Source organism: Cynoglossus semilaevis, chromosome 14, assembly GCF_000523025.1.
Source record: "Cynoglossus semilaevis isolate Cse_v1.0 chromosome 14, Cse_v1.0, whole genome shotgun sequence".
Lineage (NCBI taxonomy): Eukaryota > Metazoa > Chordata > Actinopteri > Pleuronectiformes > Cynoglossidae > Cynoglossus > Cynoglossus semilaevis.
In genome coordinates, this window is record NC_024320.1 from 10,675,559 (window position 1) to 10,699,570 (window position 24,012).

The following is a 24,012-nucleotide window of genomic DNA, read 5'->3' on the forward strand; positions in this document are numbered from 1 at the left end:
CAAGTGTACCGTGCCTGAGTACGGCACACTTCCCTGGCAAGATACGGTTGGAAGACTCATGTAACGTGACGTATAAAGCAAGCAAACATCCCTCCATCACAACAACAACAATGGGAGCAGTGAAGGCCTCACGCTGGTCAGATTGGCGAGGTTGGTCCGACCGTCATTGTACGGTGTATAAACAGCTCAAATCTCCTCAAATTATACCAACATAATTCCAAAGAATATGAACTGAAAACAAATAAAATGGTAATGTTGTTTAAAACGACAATGACCAAGTGATGTATACAGTAACTTGTTCATGGACCAGTTATATCATGACTGTTCCGACCAGACACATTCCAATAGGAAAAAAGTCCTGTGGGAATTGTGATGCTTCCCATTGAAAGTCATGTCATGTTTCATGTGAAAGACAAGTGCTTGATTTTTATGGCAATCAAAGTGCATTCCATTCTGCTGTGTGGTGGGAGAGGGGACGTACAAGCCACTGACCCCCTGACTCTCCATGTTTGACTTCCATCCTTGTGTTGGCTCGTGGTCAGGAGTGAGTGGCTGCCATTATCAGTGTGGATGTGAGAAAAAGTGAAGGAGGGAAAACAGACTCTTGGCGACCTGCTGTTTTATTTTTACCTCTCCTAACATCAGATCAGATGAAGAGAAGTTACGCTCTGAAAGGAAACACGTGTTTGCTGTGTTGACCAGTTGTTGCCGCCACAAATCACAGCTCAGAAGAAAGACTCCGAGGACTCAAACAGCAACTCACATCAACAGCTAGACTCCCAGGGGAGCAACTGCTTTCTCATCAGTGTGTGGGAGACCATGTCCAAAACATGCAGAATACAGCCTTCTGGGCTGTACTGGAATCCCAAATATCCCCAAAACCAACACTCTCACAGAAACAGCCAAGTTGAAGCATGAGAATAAATACATTTTGTCTTAACATTTCCAAGGCAGAAGTGAAATTTAGTATAAATGCAATGCTATGCAAACAAAAAACCTCAAACCGTGTGAAAATATGCTCTTACCTGTGAACACTCTCTCCTCACACACACTTGCTTTTCTTTACAACTCTGCCTTGTTTCTACCTCTGCATTCCCAATCCTCCTCCACCTCCTTCGGGTGAGTTTCCTCCTCCCTCTACTCCTCCTTTCTTACTCCAAACAACAGCGATAATCCCAAACGCGTGCCAGACAAGCTACTGAACTTAATTCCTTGTTCATGTATAAGAATGTGTGCTGCGTCTCTGGACTGGACTCCACTGGACTGGACTGCATCAAGCAGGGACACAGACTTTACACTGCTGCCTGTGGTTCCTCCTGCCAAGAAGTTTTCAAACATGCTATATAAGGTCTACAGGAAAACAGCTCTGTGCTTTCCAATGATTGCGGTACCCAAAACCAGAGAGCAGAAGCCATCCAAGGGCAGACAGTAACTGTATCTCTCTGGAGCTCTCTCTCCCTCTATCTCTTCCTCTCTCTCTCTTCCTCTCTCTCTCTCTCTCTCTCTCTCTCCATGCCATGCATGTGTTAACAGCTCTTGGGAAATTGCACCAAAAACAGGACTCATTGTTTGATTTCATACAGTAAATCAGTCCGTCAGTCATCAGCTATTGATTCAGTGTCATGATCATGTTCACAGAAACATGCTAACTACAGAGCGACATTAGCCGAGGCAGCTGGAGCTGAACCTCAAACACACTGGTTGGTTGGAAACCTGACCACCCACTACATCAAAGTAATACACACAAATACTTAATACAAATACTTGATGGCTGCTGCTCATGATCAATGGAGGAACAATGGCTGGAACAACATTCTAAGACAAGTGTTTAAAACCTTTAAGAGGTTTTCAAGGCCGATGATACGGGAGTCTCTTGGGTTGATTTTTGGAATATCAGGATGCATCGAGCCCTTGACCTCTAGTGGGGACACGTTTGTACCCAGACGTTTCAGCTGCCAGTTCATATCTGTGCTGCATCTAGATCACTGAAGAGTGTCTCTGTGAAGACCTGCTTTCATGACTCTTTGAAGGGATGTGCTTTAGCTAGGGAAACAGACGGGCCTCTGTCAGAGTCTGCAGAGGAATGAGGAGGCTTGGCTCAAAAAAAAAAAAGTTTGCACACCTCATTTCTTTCCCTCCCGATCCATGTCCTACCTTTCTCACTTTCATGCCTGGATGGTTGCTCTCCATTCCTGAGCCAACATTCTTGAAAACACGTCAGCCTTCCCTCTACGCATGTTTTACTGTGCTTTGAAGTTTTGCTTCATGCACGTTCTCCTTTCTCAAGATAAAATATTTTAGAAAGGGAGACATCCTCTCTTCAACGGCAATTCATGTAAAAAAGGTCACAAAAGCCTGGTGTGGAAACCAGTAAGGGATTAAACTGGTGATGATCTAACTTTACAGCTGTATGTTTATAAAACACGGGATATGCCCGATGTCTAATTAAGGTTCTCACACATTTAGAAATGGAAGAACCTCCACCCTGCAATCACTTTAACCTTTAAGGCTAAACCAGGCTGGAGTTCATAAAAATCAGACTTAACAGAGACTGGAATTTGCATAAATAGACTCAAAGGAAAGAAATCAGTTACAAAAAGTTACCATAAAAAAAAAGTGTGATTAGAACAGAACAAGGCATTAACAGCTGGACCAGTGATTCCCAACCTCTGTGCTGTGAGAGATCATTAGGTGTGCCGCGGAAAATAACCCAATTTCACCTAATTAGGCTGAAAACTATTATCTATTTATTGCAAATAATCTGTCTTAGTGCATCAATGTGTGACAGGCAGAACGATTACATCCACTTCTGCTAGGTGGCAGTAGATGGTTATTAAAATAAAAAAAAGATAATCAGAGACACAAAGAAGATCTTTGTGAGTGTCTTTCTTCAATTCCTGCCAGTATATCAGAGTTGTCTTCAACTAAACAGGAGTGCATTTTTAGTACAATTAAACTAGTTTATTATATTTGATTTACATTTCTCAGAGTTTTGTTCAGTGGTGTGCCCTGGGGGTTTTCCTGATGATATAGATGTGCCGTGGCTCAGAAAAGGTTGGGAAACACTGACCGAGACAACACTGTTGAAGAAGCGTGGGTGTTCATGCATTGGTTCTGTGGCTGAGGTGAAGTTGCAGCATTAACATATCGAGGAAGTCCATCCAGAGCACAATCCTCCCCAGGACTACTGTTTACATGAGACATTTTCAAAACTGTTTTCCTTTGCCATGTTCGACTGCTTCCCATCATCCCCCTCTGGATCAACTTTCTCTGCCAAACGATGGCTTCTTCTTCCAACCCTAACTGCACTAACCGCTGCTACAGCAACAGCAACAGCAACAGCAGCAGCAGCAGCAGCAGCAGCAGCAGCATTCCAGGAGTTTGCTCCAGGACACGACAAGGATAAATCATGGGGAAAAATGAGTTCTGTTCTTTTAAGGAAGGGTGAAGTAGAGCCGTTCACTCAACACAAGAACACAGACATAGTTGCACGTCATTAGATACTGATGGTATGTGATTGGGTGGATCTGTTTGCATATTTTCTGCTGCAGCGCTGCCAATAATCAAACCCTAAATCCAAGCAGTGGCTTGACCTAAAGTAAGTTCACTGATTAATCAGTCTGAAGCAAACATGTAGTCGAAGACAAGAGTCACGCTGATGATAGTATGAATAAACATGGGTCAGGATCCATCACGATCTGCATTCCAAAACCTTAAAGGAAAGAAGCAGCAGTAAACTCAGTTGTGTGTGAACTGGGTGTAAACCAAGCTCATGTTCTTTAATTAAAAAGAAATGATACTACAATGACACTGTTCCAATGAAGGAACACCAAGTAATGCTCCTTAAAATTCTGCTTTGCTATAAACTGGTAATATTTTGCTATAATACTGTACTATCTAGTACTTATGAGTACTAGTTTATAACCAGATCGTGAAATGGATCGGAGGCATATACGTATTTCAACAAGCTTCAGTATTTAGACTTAGACTTCTAGAATTGTGGCCGATTGGCCCAGAGCCAATCTCTGAGTCTCTGTCGTTGGTGTGGAACCCCAGGGTTCACTTCCTGGATAAGATCGAATCCTGGTTAGGGTGGTTGGTACCTTCCAGTGGACTCACCACCCGCAGGAAGGTTTAGGGGGGAGTTGGTATGGTGCAGTGGGATTTGGGTTGCCCTCGCGACCCCGTAACAGATAAGCAGATGAAGATGGATGGACTTCTAGAATTCATAGTTAATAGTTGAAGAACTGCCAAGAACTAATCTTTTGGGACTCACTGGTGTGAACAAGTTTTGGTGTCCGTTTGTGCAGGTATGTTGAAACACATGGCAGAAGTGATGTTTCTGATGACCTGACGATAATAATGTACATCTACCACACAGTCTGTTACAAACTCTTAGCTCCAATACAGTCATTAAAACCTGTGATGATAAAAAGTATTAAAACCCAGACAAAACATTCAGACCGTTCCTTTAAATGTTCTGGTTACTGTACGGGGGGCTGTGAGGGGGTTGAGGCAGCTTGGAATGACAAACACATAAAAGCAGAATCAGTGCTGTGCAGCGGTGAACTGCAGACCATTGGCGACAACCTCATTGTTGCTGGATGACAAATTTACAGCTGGGGGTCAGCGTAGAGTCAGCAGCAGCAGCAGCACAGGCTGAACTGCCTGAATCCACACTTTTATTTGCACTAAGACCACGCTGTTCCGCACTTTTACGACCTGAAAGAACCCTGTTTATTTTCATTCATAAGACTCTGGATGGTTGGGAGCCAACGTACATGAGGAGCAGATAATGAGGGAAATGAGGTTCGCAGAATTTGCAGCAGCAAGTTCACTGTCTCACGCTCTCTGTGGCCTTGTCACACACATTACCTGCTGTGGGTCTAAAAAACACACACACACCTCTTACTGTACTGCTTCAAAACATTTACTGAACAATTCCAATCACCACCAGGATCACGGATGACTCATGTCCTTAACGCCACCACAAAATGTTTGGTTTTGGTTTTCGAGGTATTTGGCCAGTTTTTTCTACAATGTTTTGAGAACACGCAGATTTTTTTTTTTTCTTCGGGAAGACTGATGGCTGTTTAGGAGGAAAAGAGGGAGGAAAAAAGGAGGAATTAAGGAAGGTTGAATGCAATTTTAGTGAGCCAGTCAAAACTAAAAACCACTAAGAACAGTCTTACTGCGCCTTTACCTTCCACCCTCTCCCTCCCTTCCTTCCTTTTCATTTACTCTCCACGTTCTGCTGCTGACTGGCATTAAAATGTGGCGAGTGTCGCTGTGACAAAGTGGAAAATTCAAATGAGTAATTTCAAGTGAACAAGCAGAGACGGCTGAGATATTTTAACCAGGTCTAAAAAATCATGGTATGCATATATTGATCAGAGGGGTTCTTGGAGGAGCAGAAATAATAGTACAGGGACTAAAGGTCAACAAAAGTTTCCAAAACCTAGAACATTCATGAAGCTTCATGAGTACGTTGAGAAAAACAATTCCTGGCCAAGTGGATTAAAAAAAAAAAAAAATTACTCAGCATTAGTGCTGACCATGTTCCAACTGTGCCAACATAGAACAGTCATTAACCTGGAAAAAATTCAAATAATTGCTAAAGAAAACAGAGCCATATGTCCGTTGGACACCAAGGGTCAGTGCATCCTGCAAGATAAGACTGTATTTACACTAAAAACAGATTTAATCAAACCTTAACTATCACTTTTTTTTTTTTTTTGCTTTTGTGTTAAAATTGATATATGCCAATATCTGAATATATCTAATAAAACTTAGCTGTTTACTTTTAGTAATTATATATAAATCTGGAATGTAGTTTTAAAAAATATATCTTCTCAATCATCGTCATTTAAATGTTTTTGCAGCTTCTTCTTAATTTGACTTGAAAATAGCCTTTATAGCTGTTGAAGACAACACACCCGTTGGACAGACATATCTCTGTAGAATTAAGTGACCTTGGTGTTTACATCTGACCACAGCTCATGAGTGGGAAACACAGTGGGGCGAGGTGAGATGTCAGTTACTGCAGCAGTTTTGACCATCGAGGGTTGGATCGCTGTGATCCATCGGTAGACTTGGTTATCAAAGGTTATACTGTATGTGCCGTATGATGAATTAGCACATGTCCATGATAACAAACGTAATGGCAGTGGACAGTCTTACCTTCACTTCACACTTTTTATGGCACGACAATCGACAGGCTGCAAACACAGGAGAAAAGAACAGAGATCAGAAACAGAAACACGTTAGACTTCCTCGTGACTCCTGTTAGAGCCTTTAAAATACGGTCCTGTATCACAAACTGATTGTGGTTGCATACTTAGAAAATCTGTGAGTTTTGCCTTGTGAGAAAAAAAATTATTGAATGTTTGCAGAGTATATCCTAATTCTACAATGCAGTGGTGTTGCCCCCAAGTGGACAAATAGAGGAAATGTCCTTGGAAAACATTTCAGAATTTTACTTGCTTGATTTACACACCTGAACTCGATGTGACCCAGACAGGAACTTCTGTTGGGGGTTAATCAATGTAAACAGACAGAGCCCCAGACTGAGCTTCTTTAAAAGCCTTGGTGGGTGTGACCTTATGACCCTGCTCACCTGCTGTCCCACTAGTGGTCTAAGTGTTGCTCTGTGGGGGTGGAGTGGGGTGGGGGGCTGTGCTGTGGGACCACAGGGGTGAAGGAATGTGTTAGGTGATGGCAAAAATGTAGAAAAGTGAATTCAAATAAACCTTTGTAAAAGAGGTTAAAGAAATGACTACGTCTGTGTGAAATACTTTGTCCATATACAGTAACTTCTAACTTATGTAGCTTACTTTTGAAATGTGTTTTTGTGGCTATTCTTTGACTAGCTTGTATATAACTTCTGTCTTCTGGCTAGTTTATATTCAATTGTTTATTTATTATGATTATTATTTGAAATAATAGTAACTTTACCTTCTACTTTTGTTGGGTTACATCCTTGCTAGTCACACCTTTAGTTGTTATATTAGAAATGTTTGGCATCTTTTGTACTTTAATTTACTGTTTTTAAAAAAAAAGTTTGTTTTTTTCCCATCATTGTGTGGAAACCTGGGCACCAGTGATTTACTTGCTGTAGAGGAAAGTGTTCAAGCAACCTCTGCCACCAAATGGCCACACACCTATATACAGTATACTGTATATACATTTGAAAGTGTATATATGAAACATCAATCTGACCATCTGAACACAAAAATAATGACTCTGACTCTGATTCTGCAGACTAAGGATAAAGTTGACTTTACATGTCAATCCCATCGTACAAATTTTTTTCCCCCCTGATTTTTCACTCCATTTACTTTGCCTAGTTCTACCCCTGAGCCCTCTTCCCCTCTTATCTAGGTTAAAGCTGAAGCAGCAGCAGAAATGCTAATTTTAACAGCGAATCCTGAGCCAAAGACTTGTACAGCCCTGCTGTCCCACTGCTGGGCTGTCTGAGCCACGGCCAGCTCTGCTCCTGCTAAAGAGGCTGTGTTTTTATAGTTGGAATAAAGAGTGGAAGATAAACGTGTGAGGAGAGAAAAAGGAAGTGATAAAAAGTAAGGGCCAACCCAGGAACTTTCTCATGTTATTTCACCTGGTTTGCCTCTGAAATTACACTTCAAAAGTAAAGCTAGAACTACGTTAAAGTACTAAAAAAAACAAAACAACAGAAAATGTAAATAAAAAAAGTGTTTACACAGCAGTAGAAAATTAATTCTCTTTTACTGATCCCCAACTACGATGTAGATAATAATAATATCTTAAAACAGGAGACATCTGAGCATAAAATAAATACATGTGCGTTTCTTCCTCAGTCAATCTGATATTTTTGTACAGTTATAGCAGAAACTACAAAACTGACTGAAATATAATGTAGAAACTTAGAGATTAAATCCTGTAAATGGTTTTCTGAGACAGACTTATGGGGGCGCTATACTAGTACAAGAAAAGTGAATTTATCATCAGAATAATGAACAAATATTCCTGAGGTGATGCGTGTGTTATTATCTCCGAACGCACAACAGCTAAGAATAGGAGATAAAAACACAGGCCTTCGAGTCACATTCCAAATAAAAACATCTGCTGCAGATTCTTCGTTTTGTTTTATTAATGCTTTTTGTTCTTTACTTTGGAGGAAACAATCTGTAAAGTGAGACACTTGAAGAATTTGGCCGACCCACAGGGTGGCCCCAGATCCTCCTTCCTACTGTAGGTTTGGATCATTTCAGACGCTTACCTTTGCAGATGAGGCCCTCCTTGGTAATGGCCTGTTTGCATATATCACAGCTCTTGGCTTTCTTGAACGGCTTCAGCTTGAAGGAGTGTGTGTGAACACCCTCCAGCTCGTCGGGCTGAAAGTGGAGAAAAAAAAGAAGGAAGGAAGGAAGGAAGGAAGGAGGAGAGGGAGACAGAGAAAGAGAGAGATCAGCATTGAGACAGTTGAATTGGCAGCCAATGGAAACAAAGCTGATAATCAGCAGTGATAAATGTGTCTGCGGCTGCACATCTGATCTCAGCCTTCAGTGCCTGCAGCAGCTGAATTATTTTCTCTGCCTTTCAATGACACAAGGTTGTTCTCTGAATAACAGTTCTTTCTCCTGAAACAACTCTAGTCTAATCTGTAACAAATACGGCAAAGCAGAAATAAAAAAAATATATATATTAAAAATATGATTAACTGACCAGAAATAAAATGGACACATTTTAGCCAAAAGGTCAAAGGGTAACTAAAGGCTAACCCAGAAATAGCTTCAAGTTTGCTAGGAAAAACAACAGCTAATATTTCTTCTAAATATCAGAAGAAAAAAAAACCTGATTCAAACCAGAAAATGATGAGATTTAAATCAAGCAATGATACTTGCAGGAAGGCCGTCAACATTGCTGCATTTATTAATTGGTAAAGACTATGAAATTGAAAATATGAATCCATTTTAATGCATGTGGAGAATGACTCAGTGTACTTTTCACTGTAGACCCAAATTCACAAAATATCATTCATACCCCAAGAGCACCAGACAGCAAAATATGTTGAGCAAAAATCTTAGCAAGAAAAAAAAAAACATCAGCCAAATTATAAACCACTTAAATTAGGCAACACATTTACTAAATAACCTGTATAATAGTGTCAGAATGTTAGACAAAAACAAGTTATTCTACACAATTATCAAGAAGCAGGTGTTAATCAGTAACTAGAAGATATCTAAAAAAAAAATAAAAAAAACTTTTTACAACGCAATAACGCAGTAACATTAACTTAATTTTCTAGACAATTTCCAACAGCTCTGATAGATGTTACACCCTATAGAAATGAGGTGAATTGCCTTGAAAGCATATTTCATATAGACAAGCGCAGTACCTTCAATGGCCAGCAGTTAGCCACAGCTCACAGGGTCTGTTTCATATCAAGACTTTTTGTGACACAGATGCCTTGATCTGACCTGACCTTCCATACACACCCCTTGACCACAGGGAGGGTCTGAGTGCAGAACCGTCCAGGACTGAGCTCATGTCTCCTCGTGTTTCCATTACAAGGTGGTGACTTCCCACCAAACAGCTGAACATGACTCAGTTCTGATTGAATTAATCAAACCCAGATTATGTTAAAACAATAATAAAAACACAGCCCAGGGCCGACTGATCCTCCAGTGATGCTGGAGCTTCACACACATGCACTTCAGACACAGTTGTTGAGTTTGGAGTTTAGAATGTTTTTGTTTACTGGGAGTGTGATCAAACCCAAGACCAACAAGTGTTGGACAAAGTTCTACAGGAAGACAAAGACTGATTTTGAATATAAACCAGTGGACACACCTACATTTGTCAGACAATGGACACCTTCAGGGTTGGACACTGATTATTTAGTTTGTTTATTTTGGAATCCATTCATAAATATATAGAGAGAATATATATTTATTGAGAGTTCATTAAAGACCCCAACTGTCTAAATGTATTTTTGGTTTTCAAATTAAGAGTCTAAAAAAGATTATGGGACCAGTGATCAATCTGCCTCTGTTAAATCTTTAACTTTTAGCAGTCAGCCACTTGAACGTGAACTTATTTGTTCTTGCATTTCAGTAAGTTATGCCTCCAGACATGATGAAGTGTTCAGGTGAAATGAAGATGGAATTGTCCGGTCCTTTTTTCATTAGCTTTCTCTGCAGTCATATCTAACAAAACGGCATTAGTCAGCGTTTCTGCTCTCTATCTCCCTAAACCTTAAGGGCTTTTGTCACCCTGTGACATACTGGCTGTAAAATCCAGAGAGAGTTCAGCACCAACCTTGGCTGCAGAGACACAGGCTGGTATAAATGATCTAGATCAGCTGTGTCCACTATTGGACCAACTTCCACCAGCTTTGACCGGTGTGCCGTATTTTTGATAAAGCATTAACAAACTTTCACTTTTGTTTGTTATGTCGACCTTGATGGTATGTCATAGCTAAATTTTTATTAATTCAAATTTGCAAAAAAACAACAACAACAAAAAAAACTAAAAAACAAAATCATTAAGATTGCAGTTTTATTTTACCCTTTGTCTTCTAATAATTACTGTGTTACTTTAATTATTTTTGATTTTATTTATAAAATAAATATAAAATAAAAATATACACAGTATGTATCTTAGGTACATTTGAAATATTACATCCATTGGACCATGGGAAGTTTATAGTAAAAAACTGTGTCATCACCTTCAAACACTAATGTTAAAAAAGACCTGGCACAAAGCCACCACTTAAACCAATCAGATGCAAGCAGCAGGTGCCATGGTTACCCTGCTGCCAAGGCAACTGCGGTCAACACGTCCTGTCCAACAATGATGAATGAGGTGAAATGTATAAAAACCACAAAGCAACATACACACCTGCAGAGAGGAGGGCACAAAACTGACACACTGTCCCACAGCAAGCATCAACACAACAGGAGTGTAAACGGCTGCTGGACAGCTGCCATTAAACACACCTCTGTTAACACTACCAGAGGGAAACAGGTCTCATCTGTTTAAATGACGGTGATCCACCACAACAGGACGTTCTCACTCTCAGTAGCCGTCTCTAACTCAATTTAAAGAAAATGACTACATTTGATTCTATTTTGGGGCATATTGAACCTGCCGCTGCCCAGCAGAGGTTTTTAAACATTTCTTATACCATACATGTCCCATGTCTGAACCCATGGTCCTCTGAGACGGGTGAGCTCGATGAAAACAAGCAGGCCACTAGGAGAAAATGGAAAATTGATGTATATGCGGAGAATGACACACACACACACACACACAGAGGAGGAAACGCAATGATAAAGGAGAGAGAGAAGGTGAGTGTGTGTGGTCAGGCGTACAGACAGCAGAGCCTGTAAATCAAGTCACCATGCTCCTCTCCCCCAGTTGCACTTAGCTAATGAAAAGCATCACGACACTATAGCTTGACCACAACCCCACTTAGAGCCCAGACGAGGAGGGAGAAGAGAGGGGAAGTCTGTGAAAGGCACCGCTCCGTCCTTCTGCTTCAGGGATGACCAACGGACACAAATGAGTCCTGGCTCCTACAGATGGAGCTGAAGGAAACATGGTCACATCACATCTGTGGAACTGCAGTCTCTGGGTTTGTGGACAAGAACACCAGGGGCATCCCTACAAAAGATGATTTCCAACATCAGTCCATTAATCACTCCGTGCTCATTTAAATGTTTTCTTTTGTATTTCCTGTGGTGTTCCTACAAGGCTGTGTTTTCCATGTGCAGCAATGCCATCCGACTATGTCACGTTATGTAGAAGTATCTCAGGGGCTTTTATTTTGAAAGAAAGCACCGGCTCCTGGCACTGAGATTGGTTTCCTGCTGCTGTAACCTGTGCTACTCATTTTTCACACTAGGCATGAACGTTGCCGACTTTGTGCTGCAGAGATAGAATAAATGTTCACTGTTGTTCCTCTTTACTACTGCTGCGTCCTTCCTGTGCTACAATTTAAACTGCCTTCCAACTGCCCTCCAATAGAAAAACAAAATAAAGGTTTTTTTATGTTTGCCAAAAAAGGCAAAAGGTGAAGGACAGTTGGGAGATGAGGATTAAACTAGAAAAGATAAACATCTTTAAAATAGAACCCAAAAATTAATTTCAGATAAAGAAAAGCTGAACAAAATATATAACTACAGAAAAGCAAATAAAAAATAAGACGAAAGAAAAGAAAACACATCACAAGGCTGTAGATGAGGTACAACAGCAAAAAAAAACATTGAAACTTTAGCAAGGCTTAAATCACACAGTCACGTGGATACAATGTGATTTTTACCAGGTGCACATTACATTATGCCACAAACTTTTTGTCCTTTTTTTTGTCCTGATTCATTTCTCATGTAAACACACACACACACACACACACATCTGAGTCACACAGACTTCTTCTAAGGTTCTAACTCCACATGTGGTTCCATTTAGCTTGAGGAAAGTCCTTTCTGCTTGGGTTGGGAGATTGGTTTATAAACACAAGAAGGGGCATGTTGGCCTCACAATGTACGGTGTCATTTTGCATGATGATGTCATTTGACACAATCCCTGCAGATCATGAGTTGTAGCGTCAGAAAAACATAAAATGCATACTGTCTGTCTGGATGGAGACGACCAGAGCAGCAGAGTCAGGCCTGTTGATGAATGAGTGTTTTCAGACAGGACAATCAATGAGAAGGATGTATGATCTCTGGACAACAACTTTTTGGAGATGAACAAACGTAAAGACTCGCCTAAGGCTGGAGGATGTGAGGAGAACAGAACAACCATGCAGTTGCTGCCCACCAAGCCCACAACTCTAAGTCCTGGAAGCTGGATCCACACCTGCTTTCAATTTCCACCAAATTTTAAATTCTCTCAGGAACAATGAGGGCCTTTGTGAGATGCACAGAGAGAGAAATGAATGTGAAACCCACAGGAAAAAAAAAAAAAAAAAAAGAGAAAAGAAGTGAAGCCAGAACCATGATGATTTATTTGTCAGATTCTATACCCAGAAGTGTTTCTAATGCATGGTAATGAAACCTAATCTAATGGAAGGTAAACTCATCTCCAGTCTGGTCCAGTTGTGGACTAGGTTAAATGTGGCCATCTTTGTTGGCCAGCTTTTATTGATTTTTCAAATTTGATTTTTCCTTCTAAAGTGGCTTATTTATGACATCATTTCACTTTTCTAGCCTGAGCGCTAAGATTTCTCTAATTTTATTAATCAATTAATCAAATAGTTATTTTTTTTAGAGATATCACAGGGGTTGTGCTAGGCCAGTGAACTAGCCGGTCAAACTGTCCAAACTGGTGCACAACTGGATTCCAGAATTGTGAGGAACAAAGACAAAATATCAAGTGGCGCCCACTATTAATGAGTGTCCGGCCCAAAATTCCAACAAATATAGTTGGTGAGCCCTGTTTAAGGTTCAATGAAAATAGTGACATTTTTCCATAAAGTTGTCTAAAGCTCAGGAATATAAATAAGAACCAAATAAGCATATACCAGCTTTGCTTATATACTTGCTTCTGTCTGTTTTTTTCCATTTCAACTTCATCAACAGAGAAATTGTTTGTATCATATAAGTAGTCAGATGTTTGACTTTTGACCTCTGCACCACCTAGCCATGAACTCTGCTGTTGACCCCCATTTGTTTATGTCTCAAACATGCAGTAAAGATTGTGTTGACAATTAACAGGTCTAACGTCTATCCATAAAGTAAAAAAAAAAAAAAAAAACCCAAAAGAAACGTAGCTTCAAAGACATGAAAACATCAGGAGTCTCTACAAATGCACTGTGTCAGGGACAGTGAAAGAAACAAATAGAAAGCTTTCTCCGTGAGGCTGATGGATGAGGAGAGGAAGAAAAGAACGGAGGGCAAAGTCAAATCTTTCACTGAGACAGACATTATTCTAGTAAAGACCCCCGTGGGACCAGCTGCACTTTGATTATGGGCAAATCACTGATTGGCAGAGGAGAAGTAGCCGCCATCACAGTAAATCATGCCAACCACAGACTTTACAGGAGAACGCTTGGCAGTTTCTGCTTTAACAACAGTCTGCTACTGACTTTATGATCCAGAGCAGACTTGGTCCAGCACCGCTGCTTTTGTGGTAACGTTTCAAAGTGGAACTCACCTCAACAACTGGTGGTAATATGATGATAACAGAAGTAGAGACATTGGATCCCACACCTCCACAACACCACCAATGCCATTTTACTAAGTCTATACTATGAAGAGCACTCAAATGTAACACGTCTTCAGTGTAGACTAGTGTAGGTACAGTATGTGGAAGCCCCATTTAAGGCTTTGACACCGTTTGGACATGTTTGGAACTGTGTCCTGTTTCATTATACTAGTTACGATATTGTGAGCACAATAAGTGGAAAAAACAAATCTTCTATTACATCAAACAATTTGACATTTTTCCTTTAAGGAATGTTGAAATTGAAAACCAAACCTTGTGCACTGCTTGACCCCACACACGTCATGGGAGTGAGAATCATCCTACAAGAACATACAAGCACAGGTATGAGCGCAGAATGTTTTATTCAGACCTCTGTGTACAGCTGATCCCTGAGCTCTGACAGTGTGGGCGAGCTGCCAGGTGGTAGTAGATTCCTTTAGTTTGCATCAGCAAACTGAGAAACGCTGTGTGTATTTACGTTGTTGGTGTGTGCATACTACGGCTTGTCCGTTTGTGTGAATGCATTAAACGAAGTAATAAACACGTGCAGTCCTGACTACATCAGTGAGGACTACAGCTGTTACGGTGTCATGCCGTGGATCAATACCAGATGTGGTCGTAAAGATCGATGGGCTGTGATCATGAAGTCTAGCTGGTCGTTGGTCAGCTCCTAATGAACTTTGAGGGATGTGTTTGTTTATGAACTGCTGCTTAAACAATAAGAAAATCGACAGCTTTCAGTGGAGAGTGGGGTCGACTGCCACGACCACAAACCAAAATAATAATGATGATGATTATTATTATTATAAACTTAGAAATGCATAATCTTAGGCCGCCATAGGAGGCACCATTGCGGATATGTGGTTCGTCTGACAATCAATCCCAGAACTCTCTGCTCTCTTGCAAGGCAGATGTGTTAACCTCTACATCACAGGTGTGCATCGCAGGCCAAATCTGGCCCATGGTGTAATTATATTTGGCCCATTTCAAATCTGTATTAGAGTTGTCCTGCCGGTAAATTAATTAATTAATTAATTAATTATAGTCTTTATTGTCATTGTAACACGGGGATAGAACGGAATTGAACCTCTGCTTTTAACCCATCACCAAGGGGAGCAGTGGGCAGCTCCTCAAAAGCCTCAAGGATTTAAACTAGTGACACTCTTGTGTAAGGTAACAATGCCAACCACTCAACCACCATGTAACCATTCACCAACATCCACTGACGTCATCCTGGGCAATATTTACACCCACGAAGACTAAGAAGGTGTTTGTGTAGCATCTTTTAAAATAGAACGAGTGCAGAGATCCAGACCTGAGGATCTAGATGTTAAAGGTGACGACGAGAAGTGGGCTGAAGCTGGGTCACAGGACAGATGGTGTTGGCCTGAGGGTCTGCAGATCTGCTCACACTGTGTCCACGGTGTAAGTCACCTGGTTGCAGACACGCAGAGCATCACTTTGCAGGTGTGAAAAATTAAAAATATTTGGAGCATGACATTTCTTTTTCTTATTAGTATTAAAATAAAACGCCACTGCCGAGTTTTAGACCATCTACCACAAAACATTTTAGTCCCAGTTATGCTTTTCAACAATAGGATAGCAGATAATATCCAGTACAGCACTGACAGAAAAAGTCACTGGTCAGCGTAAAAGTCGAAAAGTCGAAAACTCCAAAGTGCTTTTTCTTCAGCGTGTGTGCCAACGCACTCTTTACCTCCGATATTTAATCAGCGTGAGCAGATATTTAATCATCATGATCACTTTATAAAATGGGCAGTAGCGTTAGTCTAGTAGCTAAAATCCAAGGTACAAATACATTTGATCAAAGACATTAAAATGCTGAAAAGATGGAAAATCATAAATTACAAAATTCAGCCAATAAAAGAAATTAATTTGTATAAGAACAATTAGGTCATAACATACATACATACATACACACAACAACAGTATACAACACAGCCTACACCCCCCCCCCCCCCCCCCCCCCATGTCCATCACTCAGATGTATCTTCTCACTCAGACCAAACCAATCACACGAGGACAGCTCACAGAGAGGCTTTGATTAGCAGAGGCAGAATACAGCATTTCTAATACATGGGCCCTGAGGGTGGCAATGCAAGGAAATACACACACACACTCTCTCTAGCTCACACACACACACTCACATACACACAGGCGTAACAATCAAAGTGTGATTGATTTTCAGAGCTCTCAGGGGATTCTGCTCAGTCAATAGCAAACTCTGTTAGACAAGTGAAGACATGATGGATCTACCATAGGTCTTAGCTCACTGACTTTCAGTTGGACTCACTATGGAGCCATCACAGTGTGATGTCATCGTCAGCACCTGAGTTAAAGTCCAACTTCCACCTGTCAAATCTTTGCACATCTCCCGTTTCAGTTAATGCATTTTTCAATATATTAACTCGTCGTTGTTATTTCGCCCTAGCCTAGCTAGCTGTTAGCCTAACAGTAGCTCTCTTTAACTTTGTTTTTTGTTTTTTGTTTGACTTTTCCCTATTTTGAGCAAAACTTTTTTTCACTGCTGCCTCACAGATATTTTATTTAGATAAGTCCTAAATATTATTGGACTTGTTAAGCTTAAATGTGTACATTTTAGCTAGATTTTTCATTTATAATATATATTCATATATACATTGATAATATTTCGGTTTTCTTACTGCCAGTTGTCAGCTATTTAAAACAAATATATACAATGATAATTTTATGAATTTTAGGGAACTACTGATGATTGGATAGATATTGGTAATCAATGTTTTATTTACTTTGTTTAAAACTTTACCCTTAAAAAGTTTAAAAGTAAAGTTAAAAAGTTTGGGTTAAACTTTTTTGAAATTTATCTTTTTTACTTTGTTTTTGTTACTCTGTCGCTACTTTTCATCCATTTAGCCCTGCTGAGATATCTCTCTCTAATCTCTGAAAAACATTGTGATTCGATTTTATCCATATTTTTGAATAATATGAGCTTACATTAGCATAAATTCCAGTTAGTTAGCTCGTCTCAAATGGCTAAGATTTGTTTCCTTTGTCATCAGAGTAAAACAAGCTGTTGTCTTAGTCCTCTGTTGTCCATGTATCAAATTAACATGGAGTGAATTAAAAAGGACCAAAATTGAGAAAAGTTCACCCACAGATCATGGCAACCACACAAAAAAAACCTCCCACTGACACGTGTCGCGTCACACACCCTGTGCTGTTAATTATGGCGGAGCTGCTGAACACACTGTGGAGCTGTGATGGGCTCACACAAGTGTCTGTCCATTGATGTAGCACTAATCTGCATCTGTAGCTCTTCTGTCAGCATGGTATTAGATCCACAGTGATGGTACTCTGACGGTCCACACAGTTGGACATACAGAAACCTTACATTCAGAAACAGATTCAAGTGAATCCATATGAAACACAATACGTTTTACGCTGACCCAACATCTTTTCTTGTGTTGTTACAGCTCGCTCTCCATTTCTGCATACATTCTACAGAAAAGTAGGACAGACTGTGTAGGCATCCTATAAAAAAGCTTTGCATCTTGCAGTTTTCAGCATGAAGCCGTGCTCATGGTGCTGAACCTCCGTTACTCAAAGGACCCAGTTATGATATGATATTTACATGCATGACAAAACTGGAAATTCAATTGAAATGTAAATGTTTGCCTCAGCTGATGTCTGGCCAGCCAACAGTTTCTGCTGTGCTCCTAATCCCAGATAGAAGAAGAAGCAAGCAGCAGCAGATTAAATTATACAGGAGAAACCAGAAATAGCTCCAGAGCCGAGGCTGCATGGAGTCAACGCATGAACATGCCGATGTGAGTTGCCACCGAGCAGTCAACCTGATTAGCCTCGCATGGATCACCGCACTGAACCAGCGACCGTTCCATCATTTTCTTGAAGTCAAGTTCAACTTGATGTATGGAGCTCAAAAATAGAAAACGTTGTTTGTGGACATACTGTGTCATGATGAAATCCTGCACACTACTCTGTGGAAGGTCACTCTCTGAAGTGACTTCTTAAATACTTCTAAATCATTGGAGTTTTAGACACAGATATTAACTGACCACAATGTTAGACAATTCATTTCTAAAACTGAATTAGGATATGTTATAAAATTAAGCTTTATAGTATAGTGTGGCTAAAGCTATTACCTGCAATGGATGCCAAAAATACAGTACCCAACCTTAGCACTGACATTTGCAAAGAGAGAACACCAACTTTCCAGTAGCTCTCAAGAAACTTAGATGAACTGGATGGGCAGCACAGACGTAGCAGGGATGATTAGATTNNNNAGATTATCAACTAAAGAACTGACTGAAATGTTCCAAACTCAACTGTTGCTGCCAGGTGTTTCAATCAAGTCAAGGAGCTGGCAGAGAGCCCCAAAGTCAAGGATACAAGCTTTAGTTCAGAAACATCAGAAGAATGCCCTGAAACAACCAAAGGGCAAAACATCAATTGCTCTGTAATGATCTAGGGCTGAATTTGAACTATTGTGAACTTAAACAAAACACAATACAACCTGAGAGAACAAGTGAACACGGTCCTTGTTCCTCGTGCTCTTCTTGGAGTCGCCTAAGCTTTAGAAACATTCTAAGCGTGAACAATAATAACTGACTTTCTGGATACAGACTCATCCAATCATCGGGCTGCACATCCTTCGGTCTTCTGAACATGAAATACAATCTTTGCGCCTCCAGTGACCGCTGACCCAGACCCACGTCATAAACTTACCCAAAACATGCAGGAGAGGCAGACCCAGGTCCTGGCCCTCCCTGCCAAAGCAGAGGGCAGAGACAGAGACACCGAGGGCATCTCGAAAAGTCTTTGGAACCTCCCTGACCTCAGACCCAAAATCCACAAAGATCCCAGATGTTGGTGGAGGTTCCACGCAGGTTTTGGTGACACAGATCCATTCCAGACGTGCTAGGTGCACAGTGGTTGGAGAAGGAAATGCCGTTCTCCGTCACTCTTTGGTGGCCTCGGTCTGCCTCCTTCAGCTACCCTCCCCTTTCTACCTCAGCCTCTCGACCTCCTTCACTTTACTCTGACTATTTAGTTTTCAAATGAAGTCAGGGGAGTGTGTGTGAATCCTGCCCTCTCCTCAAATGATCTTTGTTGGTCTTGCCTCCTCCTCTTTTTTCACTTTACTCTGTCCCTCTCTCCCTCGTACTCTCACACACACTCCATTCATTGACCACCCTCCACCCCTTTTGGCTTTCCTGCAGCTCATACCTCAAAGCCTGCCCCTCCCTCTTTCATACATGCGTGTTCCTGGCTGCACTCATGTTATTTGAATTTTTCATAGGTGAATCTCCTTCTGTTCCCAGGTGTCGTCATCTCATGGAGGACGTCCACTGCAGTCATGCAGCTTACTGCACCGACTAGTTGTGTTACACAACTTCTTTGAGTCTATCGAAGAAATTCTATTTGTTTTCGAAGTGGCTTCTTTAGCTCTTCCCAAATGAGAAGAAATACAAACTGTTACCAAACTAAAAAAAACAACACTAACGAAAGAAAGTGAATGCAGCACAATCCAGTGTATGGAGTACAACCAGCGGATGTAAACAAAGACATCATCAACATATAGCTCAGCATGATGATGTGTTTGTACGCTCCGTTCCTCAAGTTTTACCACTGTAGGTCAGAACAATGGAACAGGACTGTCTTAATACATTTATGGGATATCTAGACCATCAAGTCACTGCATGGTTGTAACAGGATCAAAGTCACAAAAACATCCTGTTCAGTAAAACTATGTTGGCTTTGAGACCATAGACTAGGGCTGGGAGATTCATTGAAATCCAATTTTGGAATATGCAGATTATGAAAACAAGATAATAAAAATAAATGCTGAAATTGAAAGATTTGTTAGGAGTTCTAAAAATGAGCTGCTAATAAATGAATAAAGTTGATATACCTCAAAACTGTCCCAAACTGTTCCATTTCAAAATGACTTCATGTTAGTGATTGGAGCCTGGTCACCTCAGTGAGGGGGAGGAGGAGGTCGGGGGGGGTCACTCTGATACAGCCAGGGAAGAGCAGTTTCCTCTCAAGTCATTGATAAAGAGTCAAATAATGCTGTTTTATTTATATTTCATTTCCTAAAACTGAACTGAAACGTAACTAATCATCACTAATCAACTGTATTGTATGACTGGTTCATTCAGTATCATCCGTTTATTACAGTTTGTCTACTTCCACTTTCATTACATTCATTCAAACACTGAATCCTATTACACTCCACCTTCCAATGGCTTCTTCGAGAAATCTGATTTTTTTTTCCTTGTCATTTTTGGAATTGCAATTTTACTATTCACTCTCATCATTGTGGAGGGGGAACTTGCCATCTAGAAAACTGCTTACAGTGCCAGAGTTTCCCAACTGCAGCGGTTCCCAAAGTGGGGCACGCCATCTGGGGGATGCACAGCTGTTCTAGGGGGAACGTGGCAAAAATAAAATACAGATCAAAACTGGACACTGAAAATGAACTCAGGGTGTCAGTCCCACAGTGGCAACCTGGATTAGAATATACTGTATATATACATATATATAAATTTCAGGTTCAGGTATGAGAATTTTAGTTAGAATTTATTATGCCCACCTAGGCAAAAATCCAGAATTCATAATTAACAATTTTAATGTGTATTTATGAAATATCATCAGACTCCATCCCACACTGATTAATCATTATTAGCTCCCATCAGCATTTCATCACTTACAGTCAAGAAGAAAAAATATGACCAACGGAATCTATTGAAATCCAAGATTTAAAAAAAAAAATTGACACAAATTGTCTTGAATGAGCAGCGTAAAAAAAAGTTTCTGCAGCAGAAAGACCGATTAAAAGTCATCAAATATAAATAAAAATTATGAAAACATTTTCTTAAGGGTGAACCCTGGGGTTCCACACCAATGACAGAGACAATGCCTCTGGGCCAAAGCGCCACCCGATAAAAAGTCATCAAATATAAATAAAAATTATGAAAACATTTTCTTAAGATTTATATACAATATATATATATATATATATAAAATAATATTGTTTCTTCTGGCAGCATCAAAACTGTTTAAGTTCTTGTGAAAAAACTGTTTTAATTTTAACATTTTCTTAGCAAAGATTGCAGTAGCATGTCTTTTTTTGTAAAACTAAAATAGCATTTTGTAGGAATTTGATTCTTCAATATAAGTTTAATATATAAGTTATTTTCCTCCAATGGAGAGAAATGATTAATAAACATCTAAAGGAGAATGTGATGATGAGTTAATAAATGTGGAGTCTGACAGTGTGTGGAATCTGGTCAGCACCAAACATTTGATAAAATCAGTTCAACATCTAACTGTAAGTGATTGGCTAACAGTAGGATGGGGAAAATAATTAGCTTCACTGCCTTTATACACTGCTCCCATCACCAGCTTTCACTGTGGGACCTGTTCTCTCCCTTCTATTATTAAAACACCTGCTAAATCTTTATGATCAAACTGACTGAGTTTTGGAACATTTTAGCCAAGGATCACATCCAGCCTGAAGTAGAGCGGTGCTCGATCCCAAACCAGCGACGGAGTAAATGTTCTTTGTACTTTGATAATTTTCTCTGCCCATTTTTGTCCATCACTAGTCCTTTTAAAATCTGAAAACACGCTTTAACATTTATTTTTCTTCAATATGGCAGCTGAATGTTTTCAAATTGGTTCAAATTCCCAATGCGCTACTTCTGTGTTTCATCTCATTGAAGGTCTGTGTTTAAATAAATGCAAACGATCTCTGTTTGTATGTGTGTGTATGTCCGTCTGTATAAAGTACATCGCTGAATCAACATTACATCAGCCGGGTGGACACATTACATCACTCCACAGTGAGATCCATAAAAGGGCTAAGAGCCAATTCATTTTAAAAACACCGTCCATCGATCCCTGCTGTACTCCATCACTTTCACTGGAACTGTTAGCTCGATCCATACAGGCTAAGCTGACACATAATCTGTTTGTGTGTGTGAGTGTGTGTGTGTGCGCACGCGTGCGCACATCACTGACATAGTGTCAGCAAACAGCAGCATATGCACATCAGTGGCCAAGCTGCAGGAGCCATGTTTACCAAACTGAACTGCTTTTTTAATGGATTTGAGTTTGATTCAGTGGTTCCTCGCAGCAATCCTGGTTTAAACTAGGATGATAGCAGCCTCTAGTGGCCTCCAGCCAGTCCTTAAAATGCTCACAATAAATGCCTGCCAATGTATGTCTACGTACATTGGCAGGCATTTATTGTGAATGCCTGCCAATGTACGTAGACATCTACGCTCATACATCTGTGAGGCATTTTTGGATGCAGCTCCACTGGATTTCTAAGTGAAACTTTGCAACCTGCAAAAAGCATTGATTTCTGCTTTGCTGTTGGGAGTGGTGAATTTTCTCAGCATAACATTTTTGCACAGTGAGGTCAGGTCCTTATTCCCTTAGTCCCAGAGCAACATGCCTGGAGCTGAGTGAAAAAACACAGGGAGGCAGACAGCCACAAGGACAGACACAAACACACACACACACACACACTTACACATTCACTTTGTCTCCTACAAGTGTACCTAAGGAGGGAGGAATTTACGGCACCACAAAGAAGAAAAAATTCTCCATTTAAAGCAGAGAGAAATGGTGTTAGCATAGCATAGGATGACGATCAAACACACATGTACTGACAAATGCATACAATGAACTAGATTTGATCACAAGTTGAAGCTTTGCAGACACACTCACAACAATTATTTGATTTTTTATTAGACCGTACTTTTTATAGAGCCAGACTGATCCCCTGAAGGTCAATCTGCTCCTCCTATATAACTTGATGATAAGGAGGCAAAATGGGTTCGCAAAAGAGTTAATACATCTTGGCTAAAGGATAAAAAGTAAGCTATAGAGATTGACAAAGAGCATTTGTCAAAAGTAGATACAATTGTAAGGGGAAAAATAATTCAGGTAATTCAGAAAAATCAGGTTCAGTTAAAAGTCAGTTACAGTAATCTAATGCCAGACATTTAAAATATTTAAATGTTTTAATAAAACATTAACAAGGGTGAAATTAAACTAAAAGGAGATCTGGACCACAAACGTGTCCAGATGGTCTTTCCTACATTGAGTGGATATTTTTTTTGGGGGGGTGGGGGGGGGTCAATTTGCGAGATATCTTTGCAGGCTCCTTCTCTGCCACTGAAGAATCCATCACATTAAAGCTTTAATGCTAGAATAACAAAGCATTCATCATTCTGAACACTGGCCCAGAATTCACTGGGGGCTTTGAAAAAAAAGAGAAAAAAAAAAACCAGTCTGCAGCTCTCTGAGCACTGAGAACCTGCACTTCTGCATGTGTGAGAAAAAGAACCATGTTGTGAGAGTGTGATAAACAGCAATGAGGTTATACATCTGCTGAAAAGGCAGAGAATAAAGAGCAACTGAGTGGACAGGTTTTCCCATCAGCCTCTTCTCTTTTGGCCGTCTGCACTACACTGGCCTGATGTGGATTTACTGCCCAGGGACACATTAGTTAATATTATTTTAACTCTAAGTTATGTCCTGAAAAAAAACAGAGAAGTTATTTTTGAAAGGAGAGGGTTGATAAGGAGGGAAAGTGATAGGAAGGAAGGAAGGAAGGAAGGAAGGAAGGAAAGAAGGAAGGAAGGAAGGAAGGAAGGAATGAATGAAGGAAGGAAGGAAGGAAGGAAGGAAGGAAGGAAGGAAGGAAAGAATGAATGAATGAAGGAAGGAAGGAATGAAGGAAGGAAGGAAGGAAGGAATGAAGGAATGAAGGAAGGAAGGAAGGAA

At 40.3% G+C, this 24,012-nt stretch overlaps 1 protein-coding gene across 4 annotated transcripts in view; it reads right to left on the bottom strand.

Annotated features, from left to right (window-relative positions):
* The window catches only part of tns1a (tensin 1a), a 77,987-nt gene that overhangs the window by 47,155 nt on the left and 6,820 nt on the right, over nucleotides 1–24,012 (bottom strand). For 3 of the 4 annotated variants that reach the window (XM_025062306.1, XM_025062305.1, XM_025062304.1), the window contains exons 2-3: nucleotides 8,258–8,372; nucleotides 6,181–6,218 (exon numbers count right to left, since the gene is read on the bottom strand). In XM_025062306.1, the coding sequence (XP_024918074.1) occupies nucleotides 6,181–6,218; nucleotides 8,258–8,372 (153 nt within the window). Of the gene's footprint in view, nucleotides 1–1,025; nucleotides 1,508–6,180; nucleotides 6,219–8,257; nucleotides 8,373–24,012 lie in introns of those variants that run through there. The other variant, XM_025062307.1, reaches the window with a different exon arrangement.